Source organism: Gossypium raimondii, chromosome 1 (genome assembly GCF_025698545.1).
Source record: "Gossypium raimondii isolate GPD5lz chromosome 1, ASM2569854v1, whole genome shotgun sequence".
In the NCBI taxonomy this organism is placed as follows: Eukaryota; Viridiplantae; Streptophyta; class Magnoliopsida; order Malvales; family Malvaceae; genus Gossypium; species Gossypium raimondii.
In genome coordinates, this window is record NC_068565.1 from 7,273,724 (window position 1) to 7,290,558 (window position 16,835).

Sequence of the window (16,835 nt, forward strand, 5' to 3'; positions counted from 1 at the left end):
CAAAATTGACCCATTCGTGAGCTGCATCTCGTCACTACCATTGCATGATGTATGGAAAGAGAGGAAGTTCCACATAAAGAGCGATAGACAAAATTCTTGTAGCTTATTTCTTGGCATATATACGACACTTGGAATAGAGGAAGACATGGGAAGTAGATCATTGCTCATGATGCCGTGTAGACATGGTTTTTGCTCGTCTGCTATATATACTTCTCTTGTATGATTCATGGGTTGATAGTGTATATAAACTTTCATATTAACTAATTAAACCATAGTTATTTCTTAAAATTTTCTTTATATGTACTTGTTAACTTTTTAGTCGTATTTGAACAAAAACTAAAATTTTGTATAATTTAATGATATATTCATAACAACAGTTGGAGTTTTCTAAAGGATGTATTGTTTTGAATTATTTTATTTCAAATTTTAACAATATACCTATAAATTGATATTATTATTGAAAAACAAATTTAATGGATAATTAAAATTAAAAACAAATATAAAAAATGAGAGAGCGCTATTTGTTGTATGATATATTTAATATTTTACTATATCTTTATATCTCCTAACTATGTTTGTAGATTTAAAAACTTCACTGACAATGTACCAGATATTGTTTTAGTATTATATATGTTCTTCTTATGATCCATGTTCGGGGTTTGTGGCTGCCTCTCTCAGTAATGTTATCTCCAAGGTATGAACCTACGTTTGTCCCTTAGGAGTACAATGTGCGTTACCATTTGATTACAATGTACCAAATATTATTCCTAAATAGTTATAATATAATCATATGGAAAAATAAATTAAGTTTTGAATAAACTAATCTAGGTAGTTAGTCAATGTGCCTTCAACTTATCTTGACTAGTATTGAATTTGCATTAGAATGAGTAATATATGGAACTTTATAGTTAAATCAAATAATTATATTATTGTTATTATGGATAAAATACTCTAAAATTTTCAACTATAGGAATTTATCTATAAAATGAAATGGTTTTGAATTTTTATTAGTATTTACATTTTATGTTTTAAATTATAATTTGTGAGTTCTACATTGCGTTCCTACAGTGAGCTTCTCATCAGCTCACGTATGGGAGCATAGTTTTGTATCCGTAAAAATAAAGGAAGTATTTTATGATTATATAAAATTGATTTACTGTTCTAAAACTTAATTTTGAAAGCATACAGATTATCAATAATTTTACTGTACCACAAAATATGAGACAATAACAAACATATGAGGGTGCATCGAAAATAGATCAAAAATTATGAGCCATTACCATAAAATATGCAAGAATTTATGAGAAAATATCAAAAAATTTGGTTATTAATTTGTAACCGGCTGAATTGATTAAAGCTTATGGTAAGGTTTTAGTTTTTAGGTTACAACAGAGCCCTATCAGTTATGAATGACCTCATTGCCACACAATACATGCCATTTTAGGGGGAAAATAAAAACAAAATGTAAAGTTGAAACTTACCCCAATTCAAAAGTCGAAATGTATTTTATATGATTGTTATGATGTATTGATGTGCATTTGCTTGGGGGCCTATAATTAATTAACAAATAGTTGAAGCTTGAAAGCAACAAAAACTACTTTTGCCTTGTCATATATCACCTACAAAAAAAAAAAAATCAGATATATGAAAGTAAAAGTGCCTGCTCTTATATGTAGTGTTTGAATTATAACGAACTGTACCTCTCAATTTCTGATGCCATTAATATTTATTTGTATTTTCTCACTTTTTTTTGAAATTTTCCATGTTATTGTTGGTAAGAAAGTTAAAAAATAGAGATGATGACAATGTGGTTAAGACGCTCCTCTCAGATTTAAAAAGAAAATCATCAATTGATATAAAACAAATTTTCTTCTTTTTGAATCAAAATGATCAAAAGCATCTCTCATCTTGTCCCCCCGAAAAGTCTCTGAAATTTCAATGTAAACTTGATTTTGACGTTAGTCCAAATTTGGCCGGAGTTGTTTTCTCTACCTATATGCTTCACCCATCATGACTTGAATCCTCCAAATTATTATCAGATAAGGCTTGGATCCAAATGTAATTATCTTTAAACTTTACTTACTCAAAATAGTCCATGTCTTTTATTTATGAAAACAAATGGATTTAAATTGGTTGGTTTAAGAAAATAATTAAACTATTTTGAGTTAAAGCAGCTACTATCTTTCAATTAAATTAAGATTCACTTAAAGGAAGTTTTCTTAGAAAATGGAAATAATAAATAGATAAATAACGGGTTTTTAATCTTCAATTTCAGCAATCAATAATTATAATTAATTACAATAATGGACCCAGATATAAAGTTTCCAATTCCCAATTCCAATAAGAAATAAAAAAACATAAAATAGAAAATTAAAACAAAAGTGAGTGAGTGAGTGAGAGAACATCACAAAGCTAATTTTGAGTCATATGCAGTACAATCAAGCTGAAATCCGGTCGAATGCAGAGATTTAAAAACGTTAATTAATTATTTATTTCTTCTCCAAGGAGAAGTTTTTGATTCCAGTGACCAAATTGCAATTCTCTAATACTTCAACAATTTATCAAAAAACAAGAAATTAAATTATGAGCAAGGAAAGCTAATTTACAAATATATATAATATTATATAACATCATATTCTTCCACCCATTGTGTTGTTGATCCCTTGTTATCCATTAACCCAGGGCTTAACCTAAGCATGAGAATACAAAACTCAACCTGGTTCAAAGCACCATCTCCATCTAAATCCCCTTCGCTCAACATGCAAATAATTTCATCGTCCCTCATGTCATGCAACCCCAACATAATGCTATTCTTCTTCAAGCTCTCGAACGTGATCAATCCTCTTTCGCAGTCCATCAACAGCCGGAACCCGTTGCAAAGCTCCCCTATGAACCCTTCCGCTCCTAGACTCTCCATCATCGACGGGAAATAATCCTCGAAATCCACTGCAATGTCAAGTTCCATCACTTTAGGGTTTGATATTGTTCTAACTTGTGGGTCAAGCTAAGTGAATAGGGAAGGTGGAGGAGGAAGAAGAAAGGAGGGGACTATATAAAGGGGGGGGGGGTGGAGATTAAGGTTTTTCCAGGAAAGAGTGAGTGGACATTGAAGACAATTGAATGTACCGATAAAAAAAAAAAAAACTAGATTTTTATGGTGGCATGGTGAGCTACCCTACTTCCTGGAAGTTGCATGGTGTATGTATACACCAATAATATATTCATTTAGTGTATGGCGTTGGGTTTTTTTTTCTTACCCATTGTTTTCACGTGTGTTTTGGGAGAAGTATAACCGTAATTAACGGTTAATTATTTCGTTAATCATTAGTAAATTTTTTATTTCTGAAATTAATAACACGACACAATAATTTAATATTGTTTGTTAAGAAAAATTTACACGGATATCATGATAATGCATAGTATACTCTAAAAAAATATAAATATAAATATTAAAAATAATATTATTGAAAGAGATAATTATAAATAGTAAATACATAAAATTCGAAAACTCCACTTTAAAGATAAAATATTTCTGCAACTTTCGGTTCTAGCACGTGTTTCCCATGTTATACCATTTATCTTTCAGTTGTTTTCCTTTATCAAATTCTTTACTTTAACCCTTTTTTAATATTTTCCTTCCTAGGAATCTTCCAATAATTAGGATAAAACAAATTCATTTTGTTTTGTTTTAATTTGCTTGGCTCACTGGATCTCGAATCTTGTCAAAATAAAGACGCACTTAACCATGGTCCATTGAGGACAAGAGAAGGGCCAATAATTAAATTGATAGTTAAAATTTAATATTAGCCCTTATATTTTGTAAAAATCATGAATTTAGCCTCTATACTATGTCTACAATAATAGATTTAGTCCATATTCTTCAATTGAATCATTATAAGTCTAGGGGCGTAGCTAAAAGGCTTGCCCCCTTGGTTCAGTTGAAAGTGTTTTATAACCCTTCCCCACAATTAAAAGATTTAATCTAGTCCTTTTTAACTTTTGATTAAATGAAAAAAAAAATAGTCATTTGAAAATTTAATAATTTAATTTTAGCATTTTTAATACAAAATTTTTAGATTTGGACCTCCCAAATTTTATAATCTTATTAATAATTAATAATTTAATTATATTATTGGGAGAGACAAACACACGCTCGAATATGGACCATAAAACGAATATAAAAATACACAAAAAAACATAAGTCAACAATCCTTTTTCAACGATTTGTATATTACTTTTTTTTCAAAGTTTTCATATTATTTATATATCTTTAAAAAGAAAAAAATTCATAATAAATATAATTTAGTAAAATGTACTTTTGGATAATCTTATATTTTGTCAACCAAACAACAAAATCTTACATTCTAGCCAAATGGTAATGTAACATAATCCGTAATGTGTTAAATAAATTTATATTTCTGTAATCTTATTATTAAAGATAATTTTATATTTTATGAACCAAACACTCCCTAAAATATGTGTCACCGTTATTGGTCATACTCGTTAAAATTAAAAACTTTATAACATTTATAAGTCCATGATTCCGATTGGATTAGGACGTACATAACCTGGTTGTAAAAAGTATCCTAAATTTGTTTTATTTTAAAAAAATAAAAAATAAAAAATAAAATAAAAATTTATATTAATATTCACAGGTATATTATAATTTATTTTAAATAAAAATATTTTAAAAATTATTTAATTTAAATTTGGGGCGAGATGAACCAAATCCACCAAACTAAGTACACCACTTGACTCATGAATAAGGTTACTAGCAATGCTTCGCATAATCTTCTCAAATAATATCTCCTAGCAATGTTTTTTCTTTTTTTTCTCTTTTAAATTTTATCAAGAAGATTAGGCCCCAAAATATATCAAAATAGTTTTGAAACAATCGAATATCAATATCATATATATCATAAAGTAAGGCACGCAAGTAAATTAGGAAATAATCTTATATTTAATAGATTAAAACTTTAACATGTGGATAATATGTAACACTCCCGATTCAGTTTAAGAGTTTTGGCTAAATCGAAAGCGTCACATTAATTATCGAAGTGATCTTGTAATTTCATTCTTTAATTTGTGTTGATTCTATGAAAATTGTTCTTCTGTTTTCAAGGAAAACATTCATTAATTGAACTCATTTTACTTAGCAATTCAATTACAATATTATTAACGTGAAGTTTGAAAAACGGTTAAAGCTAAAAAGACTTTCCAATACTTGAAGTATTTGTAAAGCGGCAAAAAACATTATTAAGAGTAATAATTTTCTAAACCAATTAACATGCAATTATCGAGTATTAACTAAGTGTCATGCTTTAAATTATTAAGTTAAACAACCCCAAACCTAAGATATGAAAGAAATTGTTATAATAAATGTTGATAATGGCAATAGAATGATCGCAAAAATAAGAAAAAATAAGAACACTTAGATTTTACGTGAAAACTCTTTCAGGAAAAAAATCACAGGCAGATGAGAACAAATTTACTAATGTTGAAAAATGAATGATACAAGAGAAGATTCAACTACATCTATTTATAGGTTGAAAAACCCTATTCTAATAAATGACAAATAAAAGAAGTGTAGTTCTATACAAATTCTACTTTTACGGTATGGTAGATCCCCTTATTTAAAGGAGTTTTGGCCTTTGGCCTTTCGCCCTCACATATCCCATTATTTTGCCACTATATTTTATTTTTTGAACAAGTGATGAGATTCGAGTCACACAACTCTAACATAACTAAAGAATTAATAATTACAACCCCAACAATGATTAAGGAAAACTTTAATGGAAACTTTAAAACATAAAGAAAACAGGCTACTAATCCGAGGCTCCTCCGATGCCATTCCGAGACCTAATTCTCTGCGCTACCTGAGAGGTAAAGAAAGTAGAAGTGAGTTTATGACAGCTCAATGTGAGTCTAATTTTTTAACCATTATTTATAATTGTACAAACAGTAAAACATTTAATTTATGAAATAATGGAAAATTAAGCATAATACAAGAAACATATGTAAATTAATGCATATACAGATTATATAAGATTATATATATGATGCAATGCAATTATAGTTTTAAGTTCCCATCCGTCTATCCTATCCGCCCTCGAGCATCGCTCGACACACCAAAACACATAAAAAAACTAACCATCCCAGATTTTCCGATAAAGATGGTCGTTCACTTGTCATATATGACGATGAATTTTATTATAATAACTTAACGTCCCGATTTTCTAATTTTGATGGTTTTTTAAACTATTATCCTGGTTTATCCGGTTTTGGTGACATTGTTGCCTACTTTGTGCAGTATTGTTTTTCGGTGTGGGCTTAAATTGCCACTATTTCCTATAGACCTCCTCCGTCCTCCGTACCCAATTCCATGTAATTATGCATGTATACTTAGCATATTATGCTATTTATCATCAATCGATGCTACATTCAATATTTCATAGTATCATTCATTAGCATGTATTTATGAACTCATTCCCATCAATTTCACATATACAATTAATTTATGCGAATTAAAATAATATTACATATGCAGTATCTTAATGTGAATTCAATAGGCCTAGTTCAGCTAACACATACATTCAGGTTCACTAAAAGGGTTCATACAAGTAAGGTTCGCACATACTGAGTTCGCATATACAGGGGGTTCGCATACATGGCTTGCATACATGGGTCGCACCTATGTGTTTCGCACATATGGTTCGCACTTAGGGTTCACATATATGGGTTCACACCTATGGGTTTGCACATACAAGGGGGCTCGCATAAATACATATACAGGGTTCGCATAGTACACATAAATAGGTTTCACGTAATAACATGTACAAGGTTCGCATATACACAAATATATAGGGTTCGCATAAATAGTCATGTAGGGTTTGCATGAATAACACATAGGGTTTGCGTAGCAATACATTTAGGGTTGACATGTATAAACACATAGAGTTCGCATGATATTCATGTAGGGTTTGCAAAGATATACTAGGAGTTCACCTGATAAGTCCTATATGATTTTGCATATGGGTTCGCATACAAAAGGTTTGCCTATACGGTTCGCACACAAAGGGGTTTGCATTTAGGGTTTTCTTATAGGGGTTCACATGCAGGATTTCGCACACAAGGAGTTTGCACACAGGGAGTTCGCCTATATTGATACTTATTTCCTAGTACTTCAATTAATTATACACAATGATTTAAGTTTAGATCCCACACCTGATTTTGTAGACACAAAAACCTTAATTTGATGAGGAGATTGACGATCTATTTGGGGGGGGGGGGAGGAATGATTTGAAAACCTTGAATTCTTTTGCTTGAAAATTTAATTGGTAATGGTGGAGAAAAGGATGAATTTTGGGAGTTTATCTTGAAAATTTCACTTGATTTAAATTCTAGGGTTTGAAAAGATTAGCTATTTATAAAACTTTTTTCCCTAATTGAAATAGATTTTAGGTATTCATGTAGAATTAGAATTATTTTAAATTAAGGACTAAATTTAAAAAAAATAGTTTTTAATGGGCTAGCTTGAAAATTCGATATTATTATGGGTAAAAATTAGAAAATAAAATATATTGGCTAAAAAGTACACAAGGGATTTTGAACTTAAGACCTAAGGAGAAGTTAAGGCCTTATCACTAAGCCAACAAATTCATTCTTATTAATTTCTTAAATAAAATAATTTTGAAGGCATTTTAAATTCTCTTACCCTACGCTTAAAAAATAAAATCTATATTTTATCCCTATTTCTTGTAACTCTATTTTTTTGGGATGTAACACATCAGCGGATTATTATTAAAAAATACATTATTTTTTGATTTCATTTTTTTTATATTTTTCATGTCCGTTTTACGGTCCATGTTCGGGGTTCCTAGTTGTTCCGCCCAGTAATGTCATCTCTAGGTTTCAAACATGAAAAGCGTATTTAATATGTGGGTCATAATTTTATATAATGTCTATCACATTTATCAAAAAATGTTAGTAAATTTTTTTTAGTAATTTTTTTCAATATTTATAATAATAATAATCTCTTACGAAAACTGTAGATATTATTAAAAATTAAGATAAAACAAAAATTAAAATTAAAAATCAAATAAAAGCAAAGAGAAAAACTAAAACCCCCAATCATTAGATTTGCTCGAGACACTCGAACCTAATTTCTTCAACGTCAGAAATAACAGAAAATAGCTTATCAAAGCATAAACAATGAGAAATAAAATAAGATGAAGAATCCCAAACATATAATAAAGTTGCCTTAACATCTCGATAAATCTATTGGAAGGAAAGAGTTAGAAAATGATCTTTAAGGATATAAGACAAAGTTCCAAATTCCGTTAAATATAGTTTCCATTTAGTGCCCTAAGATTCAAACTAAAAAGAAAACACTTGATGTTGTTAAATTCCAAAATGCGGAGGACCCCAAAACAATTACTATATCTTTGTATATATTTGGTTGGGAACTAATTGGAAGTGTTTGTCTTAGTCGACAGGGGGTTTTTTACAAAATTATTATAAAAAAAAATAAAAATAACCAAAATATTATTACTTTTTTATTTACCAAAATATTATAAATTTTTTTATTTATCAAAATATACAAAAAAAAACAAAAAAACAGAAAAAAAACCTGACAACAGCCTGATCAGGCCAATGACATTGGCGGCACCAAAGGTGCCAAAGAGATTGGCGGCACCAATGGTGCCAAAGGACTAAAATGTAACTATTTGTAGTTTTAAGGACCTGACATGCAAATTTACCATTTTAAATTTTGAAAGTGAATTGATGCTGCCGTGCGTGTGGGGCGCACTAAAATTAAAATGTGCTAATTGCCTTCTAAGCCTTTCTTATTTATTATTTTCTTTTTATTCCCCTTCAACTCACTTTTTTATTTAATAAACAAGCCATCAACTTATTTTTGTAGTTAAATAAGCTCTTAATCTATGATTTTTACTCATAAAAGCCCTTTATTTTATTATTAAAGTAAATATATTTTACCTAAAATAAAGCTATTTAAAAAGTATAAATTAATTAGCATTTTATGTATTATTTTGATAAATTGATGAGAATAGTTTATTTAAAAATTTACTAAATAGAGTTATTAAGAGTATATAATATAATTATGATTTATTTTTTCTATTTGGGTTACATTTATGGGTGATCAGTTTTATTATTACTTGAGTTTTTCAATAAGGCATGCTTGGTATTTCTATTAATTTTTTAATTAAATCTAATATTAGTTAAGTGATAATTAAGATACTTAGAATTCTAATTAAGTAATAACTCTATTTTAATTTAATAAACTATTCTCATTTAATAACTCTATTTTAAATTAATACACTATTCTCATTTTATAACTCTATTTTCATTTAAAATATAAAATTTCTTGAAATATAAAATTTGTAGCTTCATAATATCTTAAGAGACTATTTTAATTAAAATAGTCTAACATGTTTATGTTATAAGTCTATTAAGAATATATTAAATTTATAAATAGATAAAATAGTTTATGTTTCCATTATTTAGTCTAACATGTTTATGTTATAAGTCTATTAAGAATATATTAAATTTATAAATAGATAAAATAGTTTATGTTTCCATTATTTTTTCCTTTTGATTTAATATTAGTTAAGGAAATATATTAAATTTATAAAATTAAAATAGTTTAATTTAATTTTTAAAATTAAAATAGAGTTATTAAATGAGAATAGTTTATTACATTAAAATAGAGTTATTAAATTAAACTATTTTAATTTTATAAATTTAATATATTCCTTAACTAATATTAAATCAAAAGGAAAAAATAATGGAAATATAAACTATTTTATATATAAACATAAACTATTAAATTTAATAAATTAAAATAGAGTTATTAAATAAAAAAGTGAGTTGAAGGGGAATAAAAAGAAAATAATAAATAAGGAGGGCTTAGAAGGCAATTAGCCATATTTCAATTTTAGTGCGCACAGCAGCCGCAATTAACTTTCAAAATTCTAAATGGTAAATTTTCATGTCAGGTCCTTGAACCTACAGATAGTTACATTTTAGTCTTTGGCACTATTGGTGCCGCCAATCTCTTTGGCACCTTTGGTGCCGCCAATGTGATTGGCCTGATCAGGCTGTTGTCAGGTTTTTTTTTTATTTTTTATTTTTTTATATATTTTGGTAAATAAAAAAAATTTATAATATTTTGATAAATAAAAAAAAGTTATAATATTTTAATTATTTTTTTATAATAATTTTGTAAAAAACCCGTCCACAGGCAAGAGGGCAATTAGGGACAACTCTAGGATAATTAAAAAAAGAAAAAAAGAAGAAGCTGTTTAGATATAGAGAATGAGGTCATTTTTGTACTCTTTGATGCCCAAAAAGGACATCCCTGCTTCCCTCTATGCCATTGCCATTAGCCTATCACTTGCTTTGAGACAACAATTGACTTGGTCTGGATTTTAGCTTGGAGTTGGACCCTGCCTACTTACCCTAATAATTGCTACTTCATTTATATTTTACCCTAATAATTACAATTAATTAAGCAATTAATGATTACTGATACACTTAAGAAACTGAGCATGTGGCTAAGATGCAACAATGGCATTATGAATTATTTGGAGAATGAGGAATTGATGTTGAGTTTTCGGGGTTTATTCTCCCCCTCCCATGAGGACAAATCAAAGATTAGACAGCCCAAAATGACGTGTTTCCTCTTTTTGGGGACAAAAAATAGTTGAATTAGACATCAAATGATGTGATGTAAGGTTTGCAATAAGTAAACAGGCTGACGTAACTTTTTCACTGGTTTCATCTTTAAGACAAACGGAAGTTTCAATGCAGTTTCCTTTAAAGCAGTAAACCCCTCTTTTTGATTGGTTTTAATTCAAATAACATCAAAATTCACATAAGATATTGTGGTCACAAAATTTTTGTTAATCAATGTTTTTGGTTTCATATATATTATGAGCCTGTTTCATGATCTTTCCATCACTGATTCACATAAAGCAGGAAAATTTATTGTAGGAGGACAGGTTTTCTCATAAAGTTAAATGATATATCCATTTTAAAAATTTATTTTAGATTTTCCTAAGGACAAATTGATATCTAGATACTATTTGTCAGGTTCCTTTTGAAAGTGTATTTTAATAATTATATATGATATTAATGCATAATGAATTTAGACAAATTGATGTCTATGCATTCACTTGTTTAAGTTCATTCTGAGTGTGTATTTCTAGTAATTTTATATTTTTATAATTTCAACAAAAATATAGAAATATTTTTTAAAAAAAATCGGTAATGTAAAATGTCACATCCCAAAAATAGAGTTAAAGAAGATTTGAATTTGTAGTTGATTGATTGATTGGATTTAAGCTTGAATATGCATGTCTGTTAAAGTTTTGGTTGCATGATGGATGATATGCATGTGCTTAGTGAATTTTTGTTATAGATGCTTGAATGACTTATTGAACATTGAGACAAGCTTAAAATGACCAAATGGTAAGGTATGAACCTATAATGCACTTAGGAATGTATAAGATGCAAATTTGACATGTTAAGTAATATGAAATTGTGACTTTAGGTTTACATGCTAGTATGCTTAACTGGTTAGAGTGTTAATGTGTGTTAATGTATGTTTTAGTGTAACTGAGCATGGTTTGTATGATCTATGTATGACATATGATATGAGTCCTTAAATGCTATAAAATGACTTGAAAATTTGCATGATTAAGTCTTATATGGGTAATTCCATAATTTTACTCTCGATTTTATAAAAGGTTTTACTAAAATATTTTACTAAATTTATGATTTAGTCCTTAAACTTTACTTTAAAAATTAAATGAGGTTTACTTATCGGTTTGGTATTTTCTTTCAATTATTGCCATTATTAAATTGTTCTATACCGTGCATATGATTTAATTGTTGAATTACGAATGTTATTTATGCCGTATGTTAAATAAAAATGAATATTAGGCTTGATGGTTTCCGTGTATCTAAGTCATTTTATTAGAGTTTATCAAGGGTGAAATGAATTAAATTATTAATAATGAGACTTGACTATGGGTATTAATTATTATATATAAACTTAAGTGGAATGTGCTAAGAACTATAAGGTCAAATAAGTTAATAAAAAAATTGAGCAAATGTGTAAGCTCATAAAGAATATGTAAGTTGAGCCCGCAATAAATATATACAGCAAAGAAATAAGAATAAGTAAGAAATAAGATAGAGACTGAATGGTTAGGTGTTAGTGCCTCCTCTTTAAAGCCAAGGTTTAAACCACCCTTCTCTTATTTCTTTCCCTTTTATTTTCAGCAACCTAGGATAAAAGTCACATTAAAATATATATTGTTGGGGATAAAACATAATAAAAAATGGGCAATAGCCCAATGGTTAAAGCATTAGAACACTTCTCAAAAGACCCAAGTTCAAGCTCTATTTTTCCTTATAATTTGTAATTTCGTAAAGTTTCATGAAAATTAAAATATGTCCAGTTAAGTGTCTAAATTAAATAAGAAATGAGCAATAGGTTCAATGGTTAAGGCATTAGTACTTCTTTCATTCCAAGGTTTGAACCCACTCCTTCCTCTTAACGTTAGGAATTTAACCAATTCTTTCGTAATTAGAATTTACAACTTGCTCATTCTCAAAATTCCAATAGAACTAGAACTCCACCATCTTCTTCTATTCTTTTCCTAATTAGATTTTCAATTTACCCCTTTTCATCCTAATAGAATTTGCTCTTCATATTTCTATTTACCCTCTTTTTATTTTTCTCTCTATTTTCTTTACACTATATTTTCAACTTAATTGTTGACAATTACTTTGCTTTCCAGAATCAAATCATCCTCCACTCAATCAGTCTCTCTATCGATTTTGTAATTATCGTCAAATAACATCCTTAATATTTGCCAAAGAATCAATAAATACATCCCAATCTCAATGATTAATCTCGAATTTTTATATAATTTCTATCCCATGCTAGTCTTTCAATCGATTAAATAATATTTTACGGATCTTGCTAAAATCTTTCATTAATCTCGTAAAATCTTGATACCAATGTTAATTCGTGCAAATTTATCATTGAAGGACCTGATTTAGGCAAATGGAATCATATTTGATTGCAAGGAATGTCGATCGGACTCTTAGTGAAAGGTGTGTGTTCTATCCCAAGTGAATCAGTGGTGATTGTGTGTAGGAATAGGGCCACACGGGCAGACCATAAGGTTGGACCATATGATCATGTGCCCTTGTGAGTCGTAGGATACTTCGTGAACTACACGGCCCTAGCCTATTACACGGTCTACCACACAACCATGTCCTTCTTGTAGGGTAACTTTATCATTTTACACACACCCATAGTTTGTTACACGGCCTGACCACACGACTATGTAACCCTTCCACATGACCCATAGCACCTCACACGGCTTAGCCATACGACTGTGTGAATCTTGTTTTACAGTTTTGCATAGAATTTTATGAATTGTTCAGTTTAGTCCTTGTATAATCCCTGAACTATTTTTAAAAATTTTATTTACTCGATTGAGTCTCTGATATTATGAACATGCTAGAACTGTGATTGGATGTTTAAAGTGCTACTGTTTAATAATGATATGTGAATATTTATATCTACTGTCACTATCTTTCTGATGAATAGATACTGTTATTTTTACTATTGTATTACTGGTTGCATGCCTACTTTCATTGTTGAACCAAATACATGTTAAACATGCCTACTATTACTATTAAACTGAATACATGATAAGTATGTCCACTGTGTAACACCCTTTACTCGGTCCGATTGTCGAACCCGAGTAATAGAATGTTACAAACAAATACAAACCATTTTCATACAAATTATAACTTAAAATCTCAATTAATCATCAAACAATTCATGAACAATCAAATTAACATGTGTTTCAATCAATTTTAGTTTAATATCGAGCTTACAGAAGGTTAAAACTAAGCAGGCAACTATAAGGGATCAAATTGAAACTAATTCAAATAGGTAGGAAAAAAATGTAAACAAAGGTCACACGACCGTGTCCCGTGGCCATGTGCGAAAGCTAAACCAGTGTGTGATGAACCACATGGCCATGTCCCTAGACCGTGCAACTAACTGTTGCCGTGTGTACCAAAATCATCTAAATTTTTACAAACCACACGACCGTGCCATAAGCTCGTGTATGGCACACGGTTGTGTGCCAGGCTATGTCTCAAGCCGTGTGTACCTGTAGTTACCTTTCAAAATAAATTTTCTAGCATAGTCTACTTAGGCTAAAAGTCATCCGTTTTAAACCATATTCAGCTACTTCAAAAGCAAATCAAAACATACCATAACCATCATTTAAAATCACCATCTTATGTGCCTAACCAATATGCCCAAATTGGCACCTCAATTCACAAGTTAAAACTAACCAAATGAATATATATACAACTATACCGATATGACTTTAAGGCACCTTAACCAATTCCATTATACTAAGCACAACCAAAAGAACATACCAATACCAAATCAATGATCACTAAATGATATATTAACCATTAACTTCTCAAGCACCAAATAACCAATCAACCACTTCACATTTGATTTCAAATTAGCCTTTTAACCTAAATACTAGAACTACCAAATCTATTCAAGCAAAGTATAGATATAACATCAAACTTACCAAATCACTTATAAGGCATCGCCTAAGTATATCATCCATCATACTATTTCCAAACATCAACCAAAACACATCACTTAGCATGATATTGTCTCAACCATTAGAACATTAGGCATATAACCCAAACAACCTATCAAGACATCAACCACATAACCATTATCATCACATAAATATATACACTTATATACATAGTACAAAAAAATACCATCAAGATACAAAATGATCATAATAACCAAAAAACTTCCTAGGTACATGCCAAGACCTAAAATAAACACATCACAAACACTTGAGTTCGGGACTGTTGTTGGATACTGAATCGATGGTCGAATCGCTAAGTACCTAACCTACGCACGGGAAAATAAAATCGTATGCTGACTATAACTCAGTGGTATTTGTATAATCTAAATTTTTAAACAAAATAGAGATCATTAAGATCCAAAATTTAATTCAAGTAATGATATGGAATATAATCAATATCAGATACCAAATTACCAATTCTTTGATCACAACCAATTCATCATTTTAATATCAATACATGACAATTATTTGTCAAAGTACATATGATAACTCAATTCATAGATAGACAAATTCCATCTAGGTTTTCAATTTCATAAACATTCATTGATCATCACCATTCATTATTCCCATTTCCATTCACCATTTCGTATTCTTTTTCATATTTCAATTTCATTTCTCATCATTTTCCATTTCAATAATACTATCTCGATTTTACCATTTATTTCACTATTAACACAACTTAGACTCTGACGGATACACGGATCCAACCAACACGCTAGTTTGGCACCCAATGCATCATCAGATAAATCTGAAGCAAATAATTGCACCCAACACTATAAATAAGTTGACACCCAGTGTCTCATCGATTAAAATGAAGTAAATTGGTACCCAATGCCTCATCGACTCGTAGTCGAAGTAATCTTGAACACTTTCTATCCTATGACATACCAACTATATCTAACTTTACCTGAATAGTTAATAGGGTTTCCATTTCATATTTCATTATCCACAAATATCCCAATTCACACTTATTTATTCAACATATGGAAACAATAGATCATTACATTACATATTCAATTTCACATTTGCATAAATATATACACTTTTCATAAGTATATAATTTAGTCCTTAGATATATCAGTCAATTTAGTTTAACCCCATTCATTTCATTGTCACAAATAAGTCACCTCACATTCTTACCATACACAAACAATTCAAAATGAAGCAATTTACTAGTAGTTCAAATTATAGAAACACAAACTGTAAACTTCAAACTATTCGTCGACGACTTTGTCTTTTCCTTTCTTTTTCGAGGAATCCGGGTCAATGTTAGCTACAGATTAAAACAAATATAACAAATTATCGATACACAACCAATTTCGCTTTCAATTACTAAATTAGGCAACTTTTTCATTTTATTCAATTTAGTCGCTAAAATCGGGACTAACATAACCTTCACATTTAGCCCTCTAATTTAATGTCAAATTCTTTAGAGTCCCTATAGGACTTTTTATTTCTCAATTACACCCCAAATTTCAAAATTTTTGCATTTTAGTCCCAATAGCACAAAATAATCAATTGACTTTACAATTTAGTCCTTTTTCTATACTAAGCTTAAAATCTATCAAAACCTCACCAAAAGCTTCAATTATTTAACAATGGTGACATTCACAATCCTTAACAATACTAAAATTTATGATACGGGTCAACTAGCCTAAATTATCGGGATTTCGAAAACATAAAAATTATAAAAAAATGACTAAATTGAACTAACCAAATTAGGGTTTGAAACTTTTAAACCCTTTTGATTTCGTCTTCTCCTTTTCTTCTTTTGTTTTTGAAATGTTGAAGAATGAAAAGAGAATGGATGTTTTTCTTTCAATCCACTAATATATCATATTTTAATTTAATTAACTATTAATTTCATTTTATTAAAATTTTATAACATTTTAATCTATTATACCTTATTGTTGTCCACTATTAATAGATCATTGGTCTAATTGCTTCAAAAGTCCCATAGTCATGATCAATCTTATAATTTAATAACAATTAAACTTTTGACACTTTTACTATTTAGTCCCTGTACCATAATTAAACACTAATTCGACAAATTTTCCTAACCAAAATTCAATTCACTTCTAATATTTATGAGTCTTGTAA

At 29.2% G+C, this 16,835-nt stretch overlaps 1 protein-coding gene across 1 annotated transcript; it reads right to left on the reverse strand.

Annotated features, from left to right (window-relative positions):
• Nucleotides 1-2,467: 2,467 nt before the first annotated feature.
• On the reverse strand, nucleotides 2,468-3,060 carry LOC105787189 (calcium-binding protein KRP1). Its single transcript, XM_012613626.2, has one exon. The coding sequence runs from the start codon at nucleotides 2,963-2,965 to the stop codon at nucleotides 2,621-2,623; it is 345 nt and encodes a 114-aa protein (XP_012469080.1). The 5' UTR covers nucleotides 2,966-3,060; the 3' UTR covers nucleotides 2,468-2,620.
• Between the last annotated feature and the right edge of the window lie 13,775 nt (nucleotides 3,061-16,835).